The sequence below is a fragment of the Psittacula echo genome, assembly GCF_963264785.1.
Source record: "Psittacula echo genome assembly, chromosome: 3".
Lineage (NCBI taxonomy): Eukaryota > Metazoa > Chordata > Aves > Psittaciformes > Psittacidae > Psittacula > Psittacula echo.
Genome location: NC_137736.1, coordinates 98,284,856 through 98,308,595, shown reverse-complemented (window position 1 = coordinate 98,308,595; position 23,740 = coordinate 98,284,856). Strand labels below are relative to the sequence as shown.

The following is a 23,740-nucleotide window of genomic DNA, read 5'->3' as shown; positions in this document are numbered from 1 at the left end:
GCACACCCATTCTGCGAGCACCTCTTTTGCAAGAAACATTCTGTTTTATGGGTAAAAACCAAAATGAGTGGTCACAACATTAATGTGTGGCTTTTCTTTCTGCTTTGGTTTTATTTTTGAGGGTAAGTTTTAAACAATAAATCTGTATTTTTAGTAGTGGAGCTATGTGGAAAGACCTTGGTTAGTCAAGGTGCTGATGATAGAATTTGTTCATTGTACTCTTTTTTTGGTTTTAACCTTGCTTTGAAGACCATATTCCTCCTGAATCTAACGGCAAAAAAGCATTAGGTGCAATTGGACCAGGCTGGTCCTATTAGCAGGATTCTTTGAATGAATAAGTAACTGTTCATGATCAGTCAGTCTCTCTTTGTAAGATACATCAGAGTAAATGGAATGTTTCAAGAAAAAAGGCGGTAATAGTACAGTGCCTATTAGAAGTTATTTCTCCTTCCCTGAAATGCTGTATTTTAAGCCAGTCATGTACCCAGCACAGCATGCAATACATACAAGGATGCAGAATGGATTCCCTGTCCAGAGGGGAAAGGATGACTCTCAATCCTACCACAGGATGCCCTTTTCTGCAGAAAGTGCCATATGAAGTGTTGCAAAATGCAGGAAGGACACGTTCACAGGCTTGCTCTGACCTTTTCCCAATAGGTCTCTACAATAGTACATGCTCAAAAGGGGATCTTATATTGACCAAGAAATTATTTGAGCATCTCTAATCAGAGGAACTGGGATTTCTGCATAGCAAAAGCCATATGCAGTATAAATGAGCAGAAATTAAGTGAACAAGGAATCATGTTGGGATTTAGAAACTCTCTCATTTGTACACTGTAATTGCATTTAATCACCTCCTAAATCAAAAAAGTGTTGATAAAGTAGCACTGTATTACATAAAAGAAAATGTCAAAAAAAAAGACATTTTCATTCTTTTTAAAATTTTGCAGAGCAATTTTACAGTTTCTTTTATGTATTTTAAAGAACTAAATTTTATTGAAGCCAGATTTTGCATTTTACAATGTTAAGAAAAAAACCACATCACAGAATTCTGCTTTTAAATTAAAACCTTAGCAGAATTAGCAGGATCATTACAAACTATCACACTTAGGCTGCAATTAACATTTCCAGTGCATTTCCTGGCCCATGCCATTGGCATCATTTCTAAGCAGAAACCCTGCTAATAAGTCTGGGGTAGGTAGTTCCTAATTACCCACAACAAATTTAGAAATACCTGTCAGCTAATTTTTGCTATGATGTCCTCCAGACTCACTGATGGAAAACAGACTGTCAAACTCCTATGACATCCTGAAAGCAGGCTGAGGCATCGTGATAAGGGCTCTCTTTTCTGGCTGATCAAAACTGGAGCTGTTTATTTCATGGTATTCAGCCCTGTGTTTATGATGCAAGTAAATCACAACTACTGGGTAGACCTGTTTCCTTCTGGTAGAATATAACTTTTGCTATGATTTCATATTTGGTCTGAGTTTTGAAATCTAAAGTTGACCACTATTGCTGGGATCATAGTCTGAGCTGAACTGTGAGTATCCTGAGATACTGTGTCTCAGGTGCACTGAGTGAGCAGCATAACTTTTTCTTTATAAGCATAAAAATGCCCAAAAGTTTTAGGTCAAATGTTCCCAGGCTAAAACCAGCGCTGCCTTGCATACCACTGCAGGAGGTACCCTCAGCATTCAGAGTAGCTGTTTCTTGTTGCTAGGGCAGTTCATGTGTTTATTTTTCATTTTCAAGGTGGCTTGTGACATTTAGCAGAAAGAAAAGCCTAAGGATTATGCTATAGCACCTACCTAGACACTTTTTCACCTCTTCTTCAACCCTGTCATCCTCTAAATGTGACCAGGGCACTGATTTAACTGAAGAGCAGTTCAGTTAGGGTGAAAGGCATTACCCACTGGGTGGTCAGGGAAGCATAAAGCACAGGATCCTGAATAATGATGTTCAGACCAAAGCAGGTCTCTAACCTCCTTCTCACCTGGTTTTCCTTCCAAATTATCCATTGTATCAGAACATCTACCCCAGTAACTCTCTAGCCATTTGTGCATTTTCCTTGTGTAACTAGTAAGAAGCTGATCATTTGCTTTATCAGCAGCCTCTGCAAGCAAGCACAAAAGGAGGCATGGAGAGAAAAGACGAAGGTCTGGATTAAAGTGGGACCTGGTCTGAGGTCTAGAAAATCTGGAAGAATTACAGTTTTGGTTGTCTGTGCCCTGCAGACTCAGTGCAGAATTGTCACTAAAACATAATAATAATTAAACAACTTATCTGATGGTTACATTCAGTCTCCTTTCAAACTACACAATGAAGTCAAGCAGCACTGCTGGAGCAATCTCAGAGAAATACAAACAGAAATCACTGTTCAGTTTAGTGGAGGATTAAGGCAGAGTTAAGTAAATTATCAGCATTCAACAAATCACACCAAGCAATAATTAAAAGCCCAGAAGTATAAAAACTGGGACAGCAGAGGATCTTGTGACTTAGATTGCTCCAGGAGCCATCACATTAGTTGCATATGATAATGGAATATCTAAGATCTTTCCATAATTTCTAGCTTATTACTACTATTTTCTTCTTTCTTTTTTTTTTTTTTTTTTTTTTTTTTTAAGCATTGCTGTGTATGAGGCATGTACAGCACATAATAAGTTAGCCCTGAGGAGCCTTCAGGAGCTAAAAAGGCAGACTGATGACATGTGATTTGGGAAGATCCTGTTACAACTGTGTGGTCCTTCTTTCTTTCTTTCTTTCTCAAAGTGCAATTATCCCCAAATCTACACTCCTAGGGGCCTTAACAGTGAACACTGTGAAGCCACTGACATGGAATAGAAAAAGATCCTTTGTGCTAAACAGGAGGAATATCACGAGTGGCTTGAGTTGATCCCTCTTAGAGGGTCTTTTCTTTTTTAAAGTAACGTATTTACCTAAGCCAGTGACAACCGTAAATTTGTAACTCCTTTCGAGTAGAAATTAAACCATTGCTACAGGGAACTTAAAACCAGCAATGCAATCTAAACATTAACTGAGAACACAGAAAGGAAAAAGGGTGTTTCACCTGCTTTTCTGCAATTTGCTGAGCCACAGAAGCAGCAGGTTTGTCCATCCGTGAGCTTTAAATGTGAATGAGTAGCACCTCATCTCTCTGCACAGAGCTAGGCTGGAGACCTTGGGCACCTCCTGCAATTTTTCAAACTAAATATTCAGCTCTTTATCATAAGGTCTGTCACTTCTAATCACTTGTAATCACCATGGATAAAGTGGTTACACAGCTGCCATCACAGCTTACATCCCCTGAAGGAGAACATTAAGCCCAGATCCCTCCTGACTCCCGGTGTATGGCAGGATTGTAGCGGCTGTCTGGCTACCTTGGATGTCGGCTCTGCTCAGCCAGCATCCCCCAGCCAAGCTGCTTCCTTGGCCTCCTGTTCATGTTTAGCCAGACACTGCCTTACTCTCTACCCTTTCCAGACTCGGGGACAGTGATAACTCTCAATCTCACCAAAGATCAGGCTGAAAATAAATTGGTACGTAGAAGGCACCTGTACGTTCCACTCCTTGTCATATTTCATACTCTCAGATTTGAAAATGCACCTCAGGTTGCAGGCAGGTCTCCCTGACCTTCTCTGCTCTGGGCATTTCCCCACGAGAATGTCACAGGAATAGCTGGCCTGAGGGAGGACTACTGAGAAGGAGAAACCTCTTGCCAGATGCAAATCTAATCTAGCCCAGATCCCAGCAGAAGACAGTTATGACATCAATACAGATCACTGGCAGACAATGATAGGACAAGGGGTGATGGGTACAAACTGGAACACAAGAGGTTCCACTTAAACTTGAGAAGAAACTTCTTCTCAGTGAGAGTGACGGAACACTGGAACAGGCTGCCCAGGGGGGTTGTGGAGTCCCCTTCTCTGGAGACATTCAAAACCTGCCTGGACACATTCCTGTGTGACCTTATCTAGGTATTCCTGCTCTGGCAGGGGGATTGGACTAGATGATCTTTTGAGGTCCCTTCCAATCTCTAACATACAGTGATACTGTGATACTGGTATGGAGTGGGGTTTGCCTTCCCTATGTGCTCCTTCAGCATTGCTATTCTGATGCTAGCTGTCCATGTGCTCTCAGCATCATCTGGAAACCATGGGACTGAGCTAGACAAAGGAGGAGCAATTTCGTTTCAAATGTGACATGACAATGTGGTGACAAAACACTGCTAAATCACTCCCATAAACATTTCTTTGTCCCATCTCTAAGGATGGACTAAACTTTCACATGGGGAACACGATGGTGCTTTCTCAGGTGGACAAGTTCGCTGTACATGGCACAATGGCATGCTCTTTCCTGGAGGTCAGGTTGAGTGGATTCCTCTGGACTAGTAAAGAGGAAAAGAATTTTAGTCTCTCCCTATTATTAGCTTTTAACCTCCTGGATATCTTGGAGCTAAACACCTCTGACTGGCCTTCTGCTGCAAAAGTAAACACAGATACCTTCTTGCCTCCCTCTTCCTCCTTCTAGATGTGTTTATAATGACTTCTGTTGGCACAGTAATCTACACAAGGTGAAGAGATTTACATTCTGTGTAAAGGTTGACATATTGAGTCTAGCGCTGGAATCTTTTGACATCTTTCTCCAGGCTTAACATCAGTAAAATATTCAGAATCAGACCATGAGGTCTAACCAAGTACAGTAAAAGGGAGATCACTGCATCGATGTAAGTCCTGTAGAAGAATCTGGCATGTGATACACATTATTTTGTTCTTTAGCTATATTGTACAAAAAGTTATTTACTGTGCAGTTTGGTATCTCTTCATTAAGAAAAGTTCTGTGCCTCAGTAGATATAAATGCTACAGTAAACAAGCAGATGGAACACAAATATGTGCCACATGAAAGAAAATTTCTGTATAAATTGATGAAGTCTTTCAAATTTCTGAGGTTTCCACTGATCAAGAACATACTCTTTCTACTTGCTGGCCCTAGAGGTGAAGGTTTTATTTGTGGTGATCCTGTACAGCAAGTCACCAGTATGCTAACTCCAAGCAGAAAGACTTTTACTCCACAAAGACAGAAGCACTGTAGAGCTGCAGTCAAAATGACGCCACATGCAGTCAAGGGGCAAGGAGGTCATTACCTGGGAATAACTACAAGCACATTAGGAAATAACTAAAAAATATTTAATAGCCAACCGTATCCTGGGCTGCATCAAGAGGAGCGTGACCAGCAGGTCAAAGGAGGTGATCCTGCCCCTCTACTCTGCTCTCGTGAGACCTCACTTGGAGTACTGTGTGCAGTTCTGGTGTCCTCAACATAAAAAGGACATGGAAGTGTTGCAACAAGTCCAGAGGAGGGCCACAAGGATGATCAGGGGACTGGAGCACCCCCCGTATGAAGACAGGCTGAGAAAGTTGGGGCTGTTCAGCCTGGAGAAGAGAAGGCTGCGTGGAGACCTCATAGCAGCCTTCCAGTATCTGAAGGGGGCCTGCAAGGATGCTGGGGAGAGACTCTTCATTAGGGACTGTAGTGACAGGGCAAGGGGTAACAGGTTAAAACTTAAATAGGGGAAGTTTAGATTGGATATAAGGAAGAAATTCTTTACTGCAAGGGTGGTGAGGCACTGGAATGGGTTGCCCAGGGAAGCTGTGAATGCTCCATCCTTGGTGGTGGTCAAGTCCAGGTTGGATGAGGCCTTGTGTGGCATGGTTTAGTGTGGGGTGTCCCTGCCCATGGCAGGGGGGTTGGAACTAGATGATCTAAAGGTCCTTTCCAACCCTAACTATTCTATGATTCTATGAATATTCAAATGAGATACCAAGACTAGCTTTGGGAAGTGTGACTTCTTCCCTGCTTATGAAAGACCAGACCTGGCAGCACATATTTGTCTATCCATTTCTTACCCCCTTGGAGGCCTCCCCTCTGCCTACTGCAGTCAGCAGAAGGTGAAAGCAGCCTGTGCAAACCTGTGCTGGCACTAAGAGGGATTGCGTGCAATAGCAATATCCTCTGTTTTGGCTTGCTGCCTATATGAATGGCATAATCTGAAATCCCCAGTCCCTAAATCATTTTTCAAAGTAAATTTCTTCAGGACGTTTATAAATCTTTCTTTCTTTTTTTCCTAGCTATTTGATAAGTGTAGACATCTATATGGTTCTGTTAGTCCCTTTAGTGGGTAGTCATGCTACACAGAGGGATAACAATTTGAGATAGCTGTGAGAAGCCACTGAGAACCTTGGCAGAAGCCTTTGCCCAAACCAAAGATAATGCCACTAGCTGAAAAGCAAAGACTGTGTTGGTGGAGAGGTTCTACTGGAAATTGCTATGCAAAAGGTTGTGTCTTCCTCAAATACTCAGAATGATTGGAAAATTGAACAAGGAAACAAGAAGGACAAGACATGAAGGGCAAAGAACTGCTGTAAACAGCCCTGCAGCACAGCTAAGAAAGGGGATTTGAGGTGTGTATAGGCAGGAATAGCACTTAAAGCCAAGAGCAAAGAAACTGCTTCCTGCTGCTGGATTCTTACTGCCTTGAGGAAATAGGACTGCATGCACATTTTGTAAGTGAACAGGATTATACCAAAGCAGTAAGTGACTCCATCAGCAGTTTCCTCTCTCAGCCCACTCTGGAGCCCTGGGTTTCTAATTAGTTGGGTCAAAAAGAGGCACCTGTCCTTCATTTCTTGCACTGTCCTTCCTGTAATGTTCCTCTAATTCTATTTCTATTTAATTTATTATCACAGTCCTGCAAATTAATTTGGAAAGACACATCTCCGTTCTTGTAAGAAACAGGCTTTGGGACTTATGACATAAGTGAGAAACTTATCAGTAAGACAGACTCTTCTGATTTTGTTTTTCTAAAGTGAAAAAGATGATTTATAGAATTATACTATTATAAATGATCCTTTACAATAACTTTCTCACATAAGAAGAATTGAATTATATGTTTCCTTAGAGGTTTTCTGAGCTGTCAAGAGCAAAGCCATTTCAAAATTTATAGAATAATCCAAGTATTACCTCTCAATCCCTATGTGAATTTAAATATAAAGTTGCTTGCATTAAATAGAACACATGTAACCAAATGAAGTGTTCCAAGGGAAAGATCCATAAAACCAGCTCTTTGTGTGCCCTCAAATAAAAATCTGAATTTGGCATATAGGTAGTAAAAAGGAAAATAGCTGGACCCGCTCTGACTCCAGTCCTGTGAAGATGGCCTCTTGGGATGCAGAAAGGAGACAATGCTCCAGCAGCACTGTGACTCACTTAGCTTTCTAGGAAATCCATCTGAAAGCAGATGTTATTTGGGGATTCATGAGAATAAGCTCCTGACCCATTCCTGGCTCCACTAACAACTTCTGTACCTACATCTAGGGAAGAGGTTTGTGCTTGTCTCACATATGAAGAGAAATTCTAGACCAGGACTTTGGGGACACTGCCATGCTGACTATGAAAGGCAGAAGTTTTTCAACAGTCATGTGAACCAGATGCAGCCTCAGGTGGTGATTGATGGATCAGAGGGGATGTTGAAAACCTCTGATCCATCCAGAGCTTTTCAACATCCCCTCTCCCCAGGTGGAAATTTCTGCTTCTGCACTTCTACCCATCTGCAAACTGCTTAACCTTGCTATTCGCAATGTGGCTGGCACTATTTGTGCAGCAACAAAATTGTAACAATGGAATATTTGTCATGACTGGGAACGGGTCAGTTGGGAAATAACATTTTCAGGTGCATGCAGAAATCAGCTAAGTGCTTGGAGGTCTGGGAAAATGGTGACTCCCATAATGGTGAATGCCACATGCCAAGCAGAGACATGGAGTCAGACTGAATGGGTATTCTGCAGATTAAGTGAAAGCACATAAGTAGTTGTCACTAAACTCCAGCTTCTGATATAATGGCCAGACACATCTGCATCCTTGATACCCAGAGGAGGACATGGTCCATGGTTCCCCCACAAGTGGCTTTGTGTGGTTTGTGTTCCTAGAGCAAGCAAACATCCACACAGGGCATCATGGTACCCCAAAGGAATAAATACTATTTTGTGTGATTATTTCAGTCCAAAATATTGAAAATAATGTGATGTCCATGTTTAACCCCCAAACGGAAATTTTTATACAACATGATACAGAGATTATGCATTGTATATGCATGCCTTAGGATGTATCATATTAGTATATGTGAATGGCTGTTGTTTGAATGTGTAGATATACCAAAGGAGAACATTGTCTGAATACAGAAAGGCACCAGATACCAGGCATGGGCTTTTCTAAAGAAATAAGAGAATATTGCCACATTGAAGGAGAGGCTGTCCTTCTCCAAGCAGCAATCCTCTCGGACATGCCCAGTGCCACAGCACATCTCTGTGCAGTGGCCCATGGTCTGGCCTATAACATGACTATGTCTAAACCAATCTGGCTTCTAAAACTTGAGCTGGGGAAGTTTTCTTCTTTTTCAGGTGAAGGTGAAGTGAATTTTGTTGGTAAACTGTAATTTCTAAAAGGTATTTTCTATCCCTTGGACTTTTATTAAGGTATACAGTAATGCTCATTTGTATGCAAATCGATTGAAATGGATATATGTGAGGTGAAAGCTTTTGACTGACAGTCTCTGCTTGAAGGACACTTCACAGAAGGAACCTTGACTTTATCAGTTCACTCCCTCCTCCTCCTTTTCATCCTGCATAGCCCAAGTGTGCCAGTATGCATGGCATATTGTAAATTCTGGCTTTGACGTATTGATAATCTCAGCAGCATAAGGCAGCAGCAAAACCAGTTCACCTGTCCAGTTAAAGTGGTTTTATGACTGCTGTATATGTCTGAAGATTTGCAAGCCAGCAATGTGTACCACTAAATCAAACTTTATCAGTTTTACCAGGCTTTTTGAGAGAACAAGAAGGATGCTATCGCTTTACTTCTTAACCTTTGGTGTTTTCAAGAGCCTGTTGTCATTCTCAAGTTGTGCTCAAATGCTTAAGGTTTAATGCAGGATTTATAACTCATCTTTATTGTTTGGGTTCTGTTTTGTGGTTTATTAAAGTCCATAGAGTTTGAAACAGCCACCTGTCTATAAATCAAGCTATATAAATAAACCACCTTCTGCCAGAGGAACATAATATTTAGGGTTTGTCCACAAGATAAAATGTTCTGATATGAGTGGGAATGTCTACGGAAACACAGTGCCTAATGTACCTCCAGTGCTTGAATGAATGCTCCCATTCTGTGCTGAGTGCTTCCTCATGCCTCAGCTTAGTTTGATTTGGAAGCAGAGTAAGATAAACCATAAAAAAGCACTCAGGGGATATCAAGACTTTTTCCAGACTGACCAGGGTGCAGAATAGCTCTTCTGTGACAGCCCTGCTGGGTTGTTTCCTCCCGATCTACTGTTTGCATGCAGTTCATTTCCCAAATACTTGCTCATCCCTAGCTGGTAGCTCTGTGTGATCCTTTCTTGTGAAGCTCTTGATGTGTGAATACACAGGCACAGCCTTGTGCCTTCTTAAATGTCCACAGTCACCAAGAGCAGAGAGCTGGAAAGCAGAGACAATAAAAACAGCAAGAAATCATGCATCTGAATCATCAAGGAGAAATCAGTCAGCTTCAGTCTTTAAAGAATGAATTCAGTCAGCTGCAGTAATGCTAATACAGTGTAGAGCATAACTTTTTGTTATATGTCTATAGTACAAGCTTGATCTTGACCAAACCTGAGTGATGTGTGAGTGACATTCTTGGTAATGCATGATGCTTCCTAAAAATCCCATCAAAACAATGGACATGGGTTGCACATGGAAGCTCCTTTATTTACAGTTTAAACATGACTGCCTTTGGTCCTTGTGTCCTCTCAGGGATTTACTATCCCAAGCTACGGAAGCCAAAAGCTACCTTTTGAAGGTACCTACCTGTTGAAGAGGCACAAACTCTGTTCCTTCAGGGAGGGGAGCAATAAGTTTAGTCCCTGTAGTATCATCTGTGAGATCCTCTACATCAGCTGAACTGGGGTGTACACAAAAAGCACATTACAGCTGTCAATGTTGTCTGCTACCAAACCTGGTACCTCTGGTATTTTCAAACTGTATACAGGCAAGTTACCCATGGCTGCAGGGGAAAGATGAATTGAATGGTCATTCAGAAAAACTCACACAACTAGCACTGCCTGCCATAGCTCTGCTGTGAATGGCACTTTTGCCCTTGGTAAAGGAATGACAAAGAAACATGGAAACTCCAGCTACAAGCTGAAGTTCATTTCCATTTTTTTAAAGCCAGCAATCTGGATTTAGATGCCAGGCTCCAGAAGCTGCTAACAACAAAACAAAGCAGGTGGGGAACTGCTGCCCTTTGTATTTCAGGTGACTTTTGCCTTTTACTTGAAAAGGTTTGCAATTAAACAAAAATATTCCTCTTTCTAATGCTGCTGCCTCTCCTCCCATGCCTCCTGATGTGGCTGAACCATAAGGTCTGTAGTAATGAAAGGCATCTTTTTGCTCTATCCCTACCATTGTTTATTTTATCTCTGCAGCTCACGCTAGGTCTTTGAATTAAAAGAAAAAACAGCCCTGCTGTTATCAGTACAGGGCAGAACCAGATGGGAAACTTGTGGTATTGCTCTGAGTAGTGCTGTGCCTTCAGGCAGCTGAAGTGTAATGCTGGGAGGTGTTGGGTGCCTTCAGTATCATTCAGCTCATCCAAAAAAGAAAGGAAAGGAACTTCAAAGCATTCCCCATTTCCCTGGAGGTGTTTTGCACCCCAGATTGCTCAGCTGTGGCTAGGCAATGTGGCTCTGGCAGGTGACCTCTCTCTCTGTGCCATCAGTTAGACTGACTCGAGCCTTTTTAGGCAGCAGCTTTCCTGAAGTCACTGAAAGTTTCCATGAGCCCAACCTACGCACAGCATGAGTCCGTATCTCACATACTGGCTTCCCATAGACAAGTTCAAGCATTTAGGGCTTGTGCAGCAGAAACAGAAAGGGCAATACCACAGCTTCTGCCCTGGGCAGATAAGAGCAGCACTTCTGTAAACTGGTCCAAGGCATTGCCATGACTCAGTTCAAAGCCGTGCAGATAAAATAAGCTACAGTGTTGTTAGGAAAATAAAGGGCAGTGGTGTTAGAAAAATAAAGAGCTTTGTAGAAGCTCCAGAAGCACCAAAAGGAAGGAATATTTGAAGAGAATAATATTTTAATATTATTATTACTGTTATTGTTTTGTACTGTGCCCGGACTCCATAGCCTCCCTCTAGGACTGGAGCTGTTACGCTGGGCACTAAAATGTGTGAAATGAAAACATAACCTGTAATTTTAGAGGGCTCCCTGCCTAAGAATAAGAGTGGGAAGAATGGAAAAGAAAGGAGATAGAGGGAGGTACCACTGAAATGTTGTTGTTGAGAGCATAAGTTTCAGGACTCATCTGTGAACCAGTAAGGATATTCTTGGGTACACAACAGACAAGGTAGGGCACAGCATCATCCTCACATCATAACAAATTCTTCCCTCTTTTTTTTTTTTTTCCCCTCAGAAGCCAAATACAGCATCTGGGATTTCTGTTCAAAGATGTAAAGAGAGCTGAAGCTCCCGAGTTATGCTAGTTTTACACAGGAGTCAGACTGCTAACTGCTTTTATCCCAACAGGGCTGCATTATCACTTCCCTGCTTCACAATTTCAATTCTACTGTCTTCACGTCATCCTTTTCGCTGTGTAAACATTACCTCTCTTGGAGAGACAGCATCCATCGGGGGGGAGGGGAGGAAACAAATATTGAAAAAACCCAAAACCAACAACCAAAGAAACAGCAGCTGTTTGATTTTGCTCAGACACTAGCAGCATTTGCAGAAGTCCCGGAGGAAATGGCTGAGTGGGCTTGAGTCAGTCAGAGCAGTCCAAGGAGAATGAACTTCATCACCTGGCCTTGTTGCTCATGACAGGGCAAGGATGCAGCACATGCTCCAGAGGAAGACAAAGTTTGCACGCCTGCTGTTGCCTTTGGGGATGTGAAATGACCTTTGCATTCCCTCAGGGTGAACCACATCTCAGGCTGCCTCATATTGGTGTCCTTCAGTGCTTAATTTGTCCCCATTGTTCATCTGACCATTGCCATGGAAAGGGTTTTTTAGCATTTAGACTGTAGACTGTAATGAGATCACAGGGAGAAAAGAAAAAGACCTAGTGAAAGATTAATGTCAGACCTAGGACAAAAATTTATCTTCCTTCCTAAAATCAGTATTTCACAGACTCGTCAGAAAGCAGTGCCCAGAACACATTTAATCCTCTTATAACAAACACCCCAAGACCACTCTTAAACCACCCCACAAAGAAAGACATGGTATCATCTTGATCAAAATTGATAAAAGCCTTTGTTAATGTGGCAGGAACCAGGGAGCAAGTCTGGATATCATTACAGGGTGGACAAAATCCAGGAATATAAGGAGTTATGCTTTTGTTGCTACCAGGTGTCATGGAGCAGCAGGATGAAAGCGGATGTGTTGTATCCCTGGCTAAGGTTTCTTTGAAGGAGAGAGGGACTTTAGATTAGAGCAAATGCAAAATCCCGTGTAACTCCAGCGCTGCTCTCCCCCTGCCTTTCTCAGGGACCCTGTAAAGGTGGTGGTAGCACAAATGCCAGAGGCTGGCAGACCTGAAATTCAGCATCTGCAAGACCAATGTTACACAAGGTATCTTTTCTTAGTGTAGCTCCAGCACAACTTCCCAAGAACAGGACTAGCATTGTGCTGATGATGAAACATGAGATGCTGTATTTTTCCTTCCACTGTATAAGTTCAGTTTGCTTTGGGATGTCTATCAATTGTCTCTATCTATTAGTGTTCATTTGTGTCCTATAAGTATTTATTCTTTGAGAAATGATCTGTGTATAGGTAAAAGTGCTTTGTTTATTTTCTCCTGGTGATTGGAAATGGTATTTTTTTATTATTGTGTTTAAACTTCTCTTTCTCTAATCCACCTTCAGGTATCTCCATGCCTGTACCTGTCTTCGGACTACAAGATGATTCCAAAGTGTTTAAGAAAGACAGCTGCCTACTTGCAGATGAGAATTTTGTCCTAATAGGCTCTTTTGTGGCATTCTTTATTCCTCTAACGATCATGGTGGTCACCTACTTTTTAACTATCAAGTTGCTGCAGAAGGAAGCCACGCTATGCGTGAATGACATTGGCCCAAAGACCAAATTTGCTTCATTTAGCTTCCTCCCTCAGAGTTCTCTGTCCTCAGAGAAACTCTTTCAGCGCTCTTTGAACAGAGATGTGGGAACTTCTGGAAGAAGAACCATGCAATCCATCAGCAACGAGCAGAAGGCTTCCAAGGTTCTTGGCATTGTCTTCTTTCTGTTTGTTGTGATGTGGTGCCCATTTTTCATCACCAATGTGATGGCTGTAATTTGCAAAGAGTCATGCAATCAAAAAGTCATTGGAGAACTACTTAATGTATTTGTTTGGATTGGCTACCTTTCTTCGGCTGTCAACCCACTTGTATATACATTGTTCAATAAAACCTACCGCTCAGCTTTCTCTCGTTACATTCAGTGTCGCTACAAGGAGGAGAAGAAACCCTTCCAGCTGATTTTAGTGAACACTATCCCAGCGCTTGCATATAATTCCAGCCAGCTCCAGCTAGCACAAATGAAGAGTTTGAAAAACGAGGCAAAAATGATGGCTAAGGACTATTCGATGGTCACGATAGGAATACATCATTTGGATAGTACCTCCAAGGGAAGTATCAGCCCAGCAAACGAAAAGGTTAGCGGTGTGTGACTGTCGGCGGCTGCCATGACAACCACCATGCACACTCTGGGAGCTTCATCTGGCTGTGAGAAGATCTAATAGCTTAGGAAAATCAGTCCTGTTCAAGAGACCCACCAAGAACATCACATACTCCTCACATTATCCTGTGGATGAAAAGCAGGGTTGAAATGGTATCAGATGTGCAATTTCTTTCCACACAGTACTGTGGCTGTTTTAAGCACAGGCTTTATTAAACTTATTTTTTTAATATTCTAAAGTATATATTTCTTAAAGAAAAAAAATGCAATTTCTTGTATTATAACATGGGCTGTGAAGAAAACCTATGCTTTTCTTTTTGCAAATGAAAGCTAAGCTGTCCTTTGATGTTCTTGCAGAGTAGGCTCCAGCTAGTTTGTGTTGCTACAATGGAACTTTGTTATCATTAACTGAATGAGCACTTTACAGAATTTTAAATAAAATGATAGTTAATTTGCTAATATATATTTAAAATAAATTTTAAAGTATTAAAGAAAAAAATCTATTAAAACTTGTATAGATTAATGATATGGACATTTTGGTAACAGTGTTTTTATGGCCATTTTTCTCTTCTGAGTGGCCATTCTGAAATGTCACTGGCATTTCTGCCATTTGTTCTACAGTTCAGAGGTAAATTATACTTGAATGATCCTTTGCTTCTACCACCATTAATGATCTTTATTTCATATCTTGTACTTTATTTCCATTCAAAAAGTTTCATCTGTTCAGTTTACAACTTGAAACTATTTTTTACAAAAGTCATTATTTGGCTTGATTTCGTGTTCCCTCCCACTGGTGTTGACAGGGAAATGAAGTGAGAGAAGAGTGGAAAATCAGGGGCAACACTGCTAAATAATTCCAGGCAGGGGGTTAGAACTAGATGATCTTCAGATCCTTTCCAATCCTAACTATTCTATGACTGCAAATCCATGCCTGTGTTTGATTCCAACAGAGTCTGATATAAGTAATGTCAGTGCATGTTTTGCTTGAGTAAAGCCTCCAGTAAAATTTGCAGCAGATCCTCTCTCATCATTTCTCTTTGGTTAAAAAAGCCATTCTGAAGAATGTCCTTCCAGTTTTGTTTTAGGGCTTGTAGAGCCAGAGTTATTAGAAAACTGCTGGATGCTCAAAATTGTTTTACCTGGTTTCGCTGTTTTGCTGTTACTGTAGATTGCTCAGGAACGGTAGGTAGCTTGCACTATTAGGACTAGCCTTAATGAAATACATAAGGGCAAACGGGACCCACTTGAGAAAGAACACGACTTATAACTGGCACTGTATTTCACCTGCATAACTCCAAGGGCAGAATGCATTACATAAAGAACATCAAACACATTTCTTGAGAGAAATGCCTAGTCATGAAACTGTTTCCTTTCGGGCATCATAGACAATCACACAGAAGCCAGTGGGATGCTGCTGGAGAGGAGAAATATAAATGTTCCATCCACCTGCAAAACCTAAATCCAAGCATTTTATTTGTTCCATGAATTTTGCAGCTAAAATTATCAGAAGCAGGATGTATTCCAATTTCAGATCCTGTCCACTCTGAAAAAAATACTGCCTACCCAGAAGCCAAACTCCAATGCCTTCATCAGCCCCTCTCCTGAAGCTTTCATAGACCAATTAAATTTTCACTAAGGCAAAGAAAGAGAGAGACAGAAATAAACTGAATCTGATTACAGCATACTAGCTGGGGGTCTTTGGGAGAGGAAGATTTCTAGCTTAAACTACTGATCTGTGTTAGAAAAGGACTTAAAATGTGTCTGGGTATTTGGCTGATTTCCAAGAAACTGCTGTTATTGTTCTTATGCCAGTATGCTAACTAAATCTGTCAGTTTTATGAGCCGTTTTGTCCAGTGTGGGATAGGTCAGAGCCACTGTGCACAAGTCACATGGGAGCTTTGCATGCACATGGTGACGATGATTCGCACCACAGTCCTCAGCTTCCCTGCCTTGGTCAGTGTGTTGTGCTATAGCCCCACTGTGGTGATATGTCATGCGTTGGCTTATGCCCAGTTATGGTTTTCCCCCAAAACCTGCTAATTTAGGATGGCCTGATAAATCACATAGTATAAATGCTGTGCTCACCAAGGTGGCTTATATGGTTTCTTTGTCTCTGGGCACACTTGATCACCCCAGTCCAGCTGAACAGCTTCAACAGGGGGAAAAATGAACTCACTGCTCCTACCTCTCTATGCATACCTTGCTCCCACACATTGCCGTGTGAGGGGTGCCCAGAAGTGATTGCACAGAAGGGACTTTAGGGGGGGATTTGATAAATGCAGCTGAGCATGAGAACCACTGTAATAGTAGATATGGGGTTTGAACTAAGGACAATGGCCAGCTCACATAACACACGCCAGCCAGGCAAGGGATGGAGCACTGATGAAACACACATAATGCAGGGCATCCCAAGATACAGGGTATTCAGGTACATCCTGGTGTCCAGATGTCTCCTCTCCACAATGGGAGTGACAGTTTTGAGGATTTACCCTTGCGATCAGGCACCTCAGGAAAGAAGGCAGCAGTAACAAAACCAAAGGTCTTTTCGTCAGTAGAGGTCTGAGGCTCAGGGTCTGCCACCAAGCCGGACTGGATTCATGTCATGAATACTGACACAGGATCAAAGGTCTGTGACTCTTTGAGGGGAAAGGAAACACAGATGCTTCCACCAGTGGTGGGAATTGCCATTTTTGTGTGCAATCTGTGCCCACCTTGATGCAAGTGTGTCTGGCCCTGCAAGAGTAAAAAGCCAATGGGATAGACAGCTGAGGTCCTGTTGTCCATTAGTGCCATGGAGCAGAGCCTGCCTGCTTACAGAGTAGTGTATATGGCACCCTGAACTTCTCCAAAGCTCAGTTCCTCTGCAGACTCCTGAGGGTCTAGTTGCTGGTCTCCTTCACCAGCTTGACAAAATGAGCGTTTAACATCTCATGCTCTCTGCTTACTGTCTGCATTTCGCCCACGTGGAAGAGTAAATCAGCCTCCTTGTTTGTTCTTCATTTCACCTTCTGTTCCTCTTTCACAATGTCAAATTGCTCAGGTTGCAAATACTGACAGGGAACATTTCACTACAAATACGGTTTCAATTACTTACTTGATGTTTCATTAGAAGATGACTTTGAACAATAACTTTTTTCCAGCTTATTAAAATAAAACCAATGGTTTGGACCCAAGAGACTTGACAGCATTTCTTTAATTGACAGCTGGGGGTAAGATAACACTTATTTTTGGCTTAGAAGCAGGGATATCTGATGCATGCCATTTTAATTCTGTGAGCACTCAGATAGGTGGTTTTATTGAATGATCAGCAGATATTGCCTAAGAAGCCTCTCAAAGCCAGGAATGCACAGCAGATAAAGACAATATCTCCAGCTCTTTACAGACATCTTAGACAGTTTAGCGAGGCCTGACTCTGCCACCTTGCATCAAAATGTTAACAGATTCTTTTTTGTGTGGTCTGCCTTATGAAGGATGACAGATACAGCGTCTGAATTTGTTCTAACCACCATGCCAGATCTGCGGGATGTTGTTCATCAGTAGATAGCAATTAATAGAGTCATTATACTGTAGCCAGATGATGAAGTTCAGCTGGTTTAAATGAGATTTTCTAGCACCGGGCGCATGCTTGGGATGAACACTACAGTTTAGTATGACCAGCTTTAGAGCAACACTTCCATCTTGCAAAAAAAATGTGTTTTCATTATGCATCAGACTAGAAGGTGACTTTTGTAATTTTCCAGGCAAAAAAAGACATTCACACAGACTAGCTCAGAGGTTAGGGCCTTCCTCTAACTTACAGGAAAAGCATACTGAGTCAGTCTGCTGTATCTGCATCCAAAAAATCCACTTTGTCTGAAAAAATATTTTAATCAACAATTTTTCACATAGAGCGACATTTTATTGCTGTTAAGATTGCATCTGAAAAATGTCCAAAGACATAAAGCTCACCATGTATCTCCTAAGCTGGTGTGCATCCTTTACACTCTTCAGGGTAAAAAATCCTATGTATCTATCCCATCCAGCCAACCATGCACCGTACTTATGTAATTATTGCCAGATGGTGAGATGCATTCTATTTTGACTACCTGACTGTTTGCTTATGTAAATACATAGAGAAAAGCATTTGCTGTATTTTGTAATGTTAATGTAAAATGGTGTTCCAATGCTTTGTTGTTTTGTCAGATCCCACTGCTAGTAAAGCAGATTAAAATATTTAAATACCATCAGTTGTTTTATAAACTGGAGATTTGTCTGAAGTAGTTATTTCGTTTGGTTTAATTTCTCCTATATATATTAACAGTACGATGTGTGCCAAAGGCTAAAGTCCTTTTAAGTGTCTTGCTGGTCAAACAGAAAGACATATTGCAAAATATAGCTATCTCAGTAAACTGGTCAAAAATGAGCCATTGCAATCTTTTTCTAAGGACAGCCATTCTTCTATTGAAAATGTATACCCTTTGGATAAGTACATGTAGCTTAAAACATTTCAGTTTCAGAAACAACATATTTGCAATAGTAATAAGCCAATTAATTTCCCTAAGAAGTAGCACTGTAAGATTAAGATTAATAAGGAGCTGTATTTGGTTTGCAAAGTTTTGGTAGATGGGTCTACAAGGGTGGCTTGCGTGAAAAGCTGGTAGAAGCTTCTTCCATGTCCGATAGAGCCAATGCCAGACGGCTCCAAGATGGATCCACCACTGTCCAAGGATGAGCCCATTAGTGACAGTGGTAGAGTCTCTGGGGTAATGTATTTAAGAAGGGGGGAAAAGTTACTGGGCAACTGGAGCTAAAGAAAGGAGTGAAAATGCAAATAAGTGACAGCAACAGCTCTGCAGACATCAAGGGCAGCACAGAAGGAGGGTGAGGAGGTGCACCAGGCGCCAGAGCTGAGATTCCCCTGTAGCCTGTGGCCCAGATCATGTTGAGGCAGGCTGTGCCCCTGCAGCACATGGAGGTCCACAGTGGAGCAGATCTCCACCTGCAGCCCATGGAGGACCCTATGCCAGGGCAGGTGGATGCCTGAAGGAGTCTGTGACCCCGTCAGCAGGCCGCGCTGGAGCAGGCTCCTGGCAGGACCTGTGGCCCCATGGAGGGTGGAGCCCATGCTGGAGAAGGTTTGCTGCAGGACTAGTGACCCTGGCGGGGACCCACGCTGGAGCAGTTTGTGAAGAACTGCAGCCCCTGGGAAGGGCCCATGTAGAAGTTTATGAGGACTGTTTATGGGGAAGTTTATGAGGAGGGAGCCCACGCTGGAGCAGGGAAAGAGTGTGAGGAGTCCTCTTGAGGAGGAAGGAGCAGCAGAGATAGCATGCGATGGACTGACTGTAATCCCCATTCCCCATCCCCCTGCACTGCTGCAGGGGGAGGAGATAGAGAAATTAGGTGTAAAGTTAAGCTGGGAAAGAACAGAAGTGTGGGTAAAAGGTGATTTTAGGATTTGGTTTTATTTCTCATTATCTTACTCTCATTCGATTGGTAATAAATTAAACTCATTTCCCCAAGCTAAGTCTGTTTTGCCAATGACTGTAATTGGTGAATTATCTCTCTCTCCTTAACTTGACCCACAAGCCTTTCGTCATATTTTCCCTTCCCCATCCAGCTGAGGAAGGCAGTGATAGAGCAACTTTGGTGGGCACTTGGCATCCAGCCAGGGACAACTCACCACAGCAGCATAAATAATTAGCATTGCACAGTTGCACAGACATAATACCTGAGTCACAGAACCACAGAGCCATCTAATGGTTGTGTTCCCTTTCACAAAGAGTATTAAAATCAGAAACCAAAATGGATTTAGTTACCTTTTTGTTTTCTCCATCTTAAAACTAAAACAAATTTAATCTTCAACAGACCTTACAGCGTACATGCTCTTGCTTACAATTGCAGTGCATATCGAAGTATAGGCTGTCAATAAGAAGTCCTCTCAAAACCCTGCTGTAAAGATTTCATCAAGATTTCATCAAGATTTACAGTGTGTAGAAAAAAGCATGTAAAGGCATATTTTTCAGAAGTCAACAAAGGGAAACACACTGTTTTAGCTACAAATCTGTGAGGTGAAACGTGCCAGACAAGATCCCTGAAAATCCACTCAGTTTTATCTCTGTAGTACTAGACTACTTCACATAGACTCCAAGATATCATAATTTCTTATGCTCTTTGGAAAACTCCTTGCCAAATTTACCTGTTTTGACATACCTTGCACTGATGATTGAGAGAGAATGCATTTAACTTACCCATGTGGCACTTCAAGCCATAAAAGCAAAGATATTTGGAAAAGGAGATATTTGGTCTCCAGATTTATAGTATAATCTTCTGAGGACACTCCTTGAAATACAGCAAAAGGGTCTCTGGGAATTGTATATAATGCAGTAAAGTTCTCTGAAATACCTGCAGCTTTGACATGTGAGACGTGGCAAATAGGCCCAACAATTCAAAAGCCTCCTTGATTGAATCATATTCTGTTTGATGTAATTTAATCACAGACATACCATGTTATCTGATCCTGAAAACAGTTCTAACAATGACTTTGAAAACCATAATTAATTATGTCCAAAGTTATTTGATTACATAAAAGCTAAATGCTTTTCAGTCAGATTGAAACCTCCATTTTAGGATATAAGAAAAGCTGACAAATTCAACAGTTTTATCCAAATTCAATGTGTCAGTTTACATGTGTAAAGTTACTCATATTCTTAGTGTTCGCAGGACAAAGGTTTTTAGGTGGTTGTGGAGAAAAATTAAGAGTTCATCATGGCCAGACACTGTAATTTTTCAACTGCTGGACTTGTTTGGCTTTTAATAAAATGTGCAAGATAATGTATTTTAAATATGATTGTTGTACCACACAGAGTGTGCAGAGAACCAGAGCCAGCATTCTTTCCTTGAGAGATCTTAATATATAAGCAGAAAAACTTTCTCCTTTTTTTGGTTGTTTTTTAGTCAGTGTTCACATGGGGATGCTTGGGCATGGTCCCATGTCAGCAGACTTCCTTAAAGTCATGTGTCAGAAAATTTACCTCAAATCAAAATGTCAATAAAAAGATAATGAAACAAAAGTGAAAACCATACAGGAATTACGTAGAAAACATAAACCAGCCTACGGATGTATTCTGTAAAGGGCATCAGCATGTATGTGCATCAACATGCTGCCTCCTCCTCAGAGGCTCAAGAGAAACTAACCACAAGTTAGGATATTTTTCTATTCCTGCTCTTCCATAAATATTTCTGCAAGTGCATTTGCAATTGACCTAAAAAATTTCAAGGAGATAATCTGTTAATTCTTAGATCACAATACAAATATTAGTATTTTGTGAGTTCACTGTTTTCTTTCTAAGTGTTCTGTAGCAATAAAAAGATTGATAGTCTGAAAATCCTTTAACACATAGGCACTGCTCTCAAGAACCCAATAATAAAAATGGTGTTCATGCAATCACACAACTGCCGCAGGAAATGGAAGCAAAGAAAACAGTAGTTAAAATGATGGTTGCTGAGTTTCCAAGCAGATTTATGACACACTTGTTTTGTAAGGTGTCTGCTGCTGAATAATTTGAAATAACAAAGATGTTTGGGTGATCCCTGTCTCTTTGCAGAAAAAGCAAAAGGGGTGAAAATTGAAAAACTCATTTTTCATGGAGTCATTAAGGGTTGGAACTGCTAGGGGTCTGCATCTAAATGTCCAGGTCTGAGCCAATTGACCGAGCTTCTAAAGGTAATGGAAAGAGGCAGCCTAAAATGAGCATTTAAGGCAAGTGGAAAGAATCACCCTTTTGAATTGGCTACTGGAGAAAATCCCAGCCTTCAAATCCCACGAGTATAAAATAGCTTAATTCACAACTAACAATAGCTAAAATGTAGCCACAGAATATTGCTTTTCAAAACTAAATACTTGGGGCTGATAGAGCTAAGGCTAAGCCCAAGATATGGACAGGGGATAAATTTCCCACTATAAGAGGACTATTAACAGTCACATTTAGGGTCCTTAAGGGAGAGCATAGACTATTTGTTGAATGGCTCTTTTGAGCACCTGGAGGAAGGTGAAAAGATTGAACTGTGCCATCTTCTGATCTGCCCAAGTAGGTGGGTGATGAAAGATGAGCACACTGTGCCCTGTTAAGTGGGGTTTCACCTTACATACTTGCACCTAAGGAAAAAAAAAAAAAGGAAAGAGAAACATTAAACAGATTACTGCAGTCATTGTCAGACTACATTCATATTTATTTATCCTTACAAAAGGCAACTACTGCTGGGGAAAGCAAAAGAAGCCATTCAGGAGCAGAGGCCAGAACTTAAACGCATGGGTGAGGGTCCCCTACCTGTATGCCTCTACTTCCCAGTGCTGAGGGAACAGATGTTACCAGATGGTATCTGGGAATCTGCAGTTTTTATTGACATGTAAAAGGAAACACTCAACCAACAACTTCTTAGCAATGCAGTTGAGATTTGTGTGTTTGAAATGAGTCAGGTTTACTTACTTTGAGTAACCAGAAAAAGTTGGAAGCAAAATCAGGTTAAAAGGCATTTTCTGAGCTGAATTACAGCAGTTGTGAGAACCTGAATGACTCAAAGAAAGATTATCCCAAAGATCCTCTTTGATACTTCCCCTGAGAATGAAACAGTAGTCATTTGAGAAGCAGCACAGAGTGGCCTGAAAATTAATCCAAGGCAGGATATCTGCTTCAGAAATAGGCTTGTGAAAGTGATGAACTATTCAAAATCAAATGAAGGTGGAAAATCTCAGGATTTAGAAGCAGACTAGTCCAGATACTAGTCTGGACTCCACCAAAGTATTTTGAATTGCACACATAAAGTTATGGATGAAGTTTCCACAGGAGCAATACTCAGCATAGCTGGACTTAGGAAATCTGTATCTCTGTTCTCCACATATCAGGTGTAGAAAATACTTTTCTCCTTTCTTGTCTTGTAGACAGTGAACTTGTCAAGTCAGAATGTTTGCTTCAATGTTTTTTTGTACAGTGATTTGCATTGTGGACGTGGTCACTGTCAATGGAAACAAGTTTTCTTCTCTTTCTTCAGTGACCTATATTATCAATAGTGCAAAACAGCATCTCCCTTCCTGACTGCAACTTGCATTCTTTTTCTGAACTCCAAAATACATTTCTGATTTGAAGTCTCTTCTTTTCACAAAGATCTATTATCCTTCTCTCTTCATCTCTGTCACTGTAGGGAATACGATAACCTCTTTTTTTCTTTGCTATATATATCTCAGATTGCACTCCATCTCATCATCTGTCATTAATAAGGATACTAAACAGTCTTGTACTTCATATCGATCCCTAAGGGGTGCCACTCTGCCAGCTGGACTCTGTACTGCTGATCAATACCATCTGAGCCCAGCAATCCAGCCAATTTTCCACCCACCTTATTATGACTCATGTTGCTAAAAGGAGACAGTTGTTGCAAAGCCCTTGCTAAAGCCAAGGTGTATAACTTCCACTACTCTTGCTTTGTCCATTGAAGCAGATTTCTCATCAGAAGGTAATTAGACTGGTCAGGTGTGCTGTGCTCTTAGTAAATCCATGTTGGCTATTCCCAATCACCTTTTTGTTCTTTGGGTTCCTGGAAATGGCTTCTGGGATGATTTGTTCCATTACTTTCCCAGGGATGGTAGTAAGGCTGACCTGCCTTTGTTTTGCTTGAGCCTACCTCCTTCCCTTCTTAAAGGTGGGTGTCACATCCATTTTTTCTCAAACATCAGTAAGACCTTCTGGATTGTCCTGACCATCATAGATTGTCAAGACCATCATAGAAAATGGTCTTGCAGTAACACTGGCCAGCTCTCTCAACGCCATCGTACACGCCCCATCTGGTCTCATTCACTTGTGCATATCCACAAGTTAAATGTTCCCAAACTTTGTCCTCTGTTCAGAAGCCACTGAGTACCTTGTTCTGTTCCTTGTTCCTTGTCAGTAGCTACCTGGATCCATTGAGCAGTGGGCTCACATTCTCTGTAGCTTTACTTTTG

General features: G+C 41.4%; 1 protein-coding gene across 1 annotated transcript in view; it reads left to right on the top strand.

The window, feature by feature from the left end:
* HTR2A (5-hydroxytryptamine receptor 2A) overlaps positions 1-14,380 on the top strand; it is a 28,269-nt gene extending 13,889 nt beyond the window's left edge. Inside the window, exon 3 of the mRNA XM_080612754.1 lies at positions 12,953-14,380. Coding sequence (XP_080468880.1) covers positions 12,953-13,752 — 800 coding nt within the window. The 3' untranslated portion in view covers positions 13,753-14,380. The remainder of the gene's footprint in view (positions 1-12,952) is intronic.
* Positions 14,381-23,740: the final 9,360 nt, after the last annotated feature.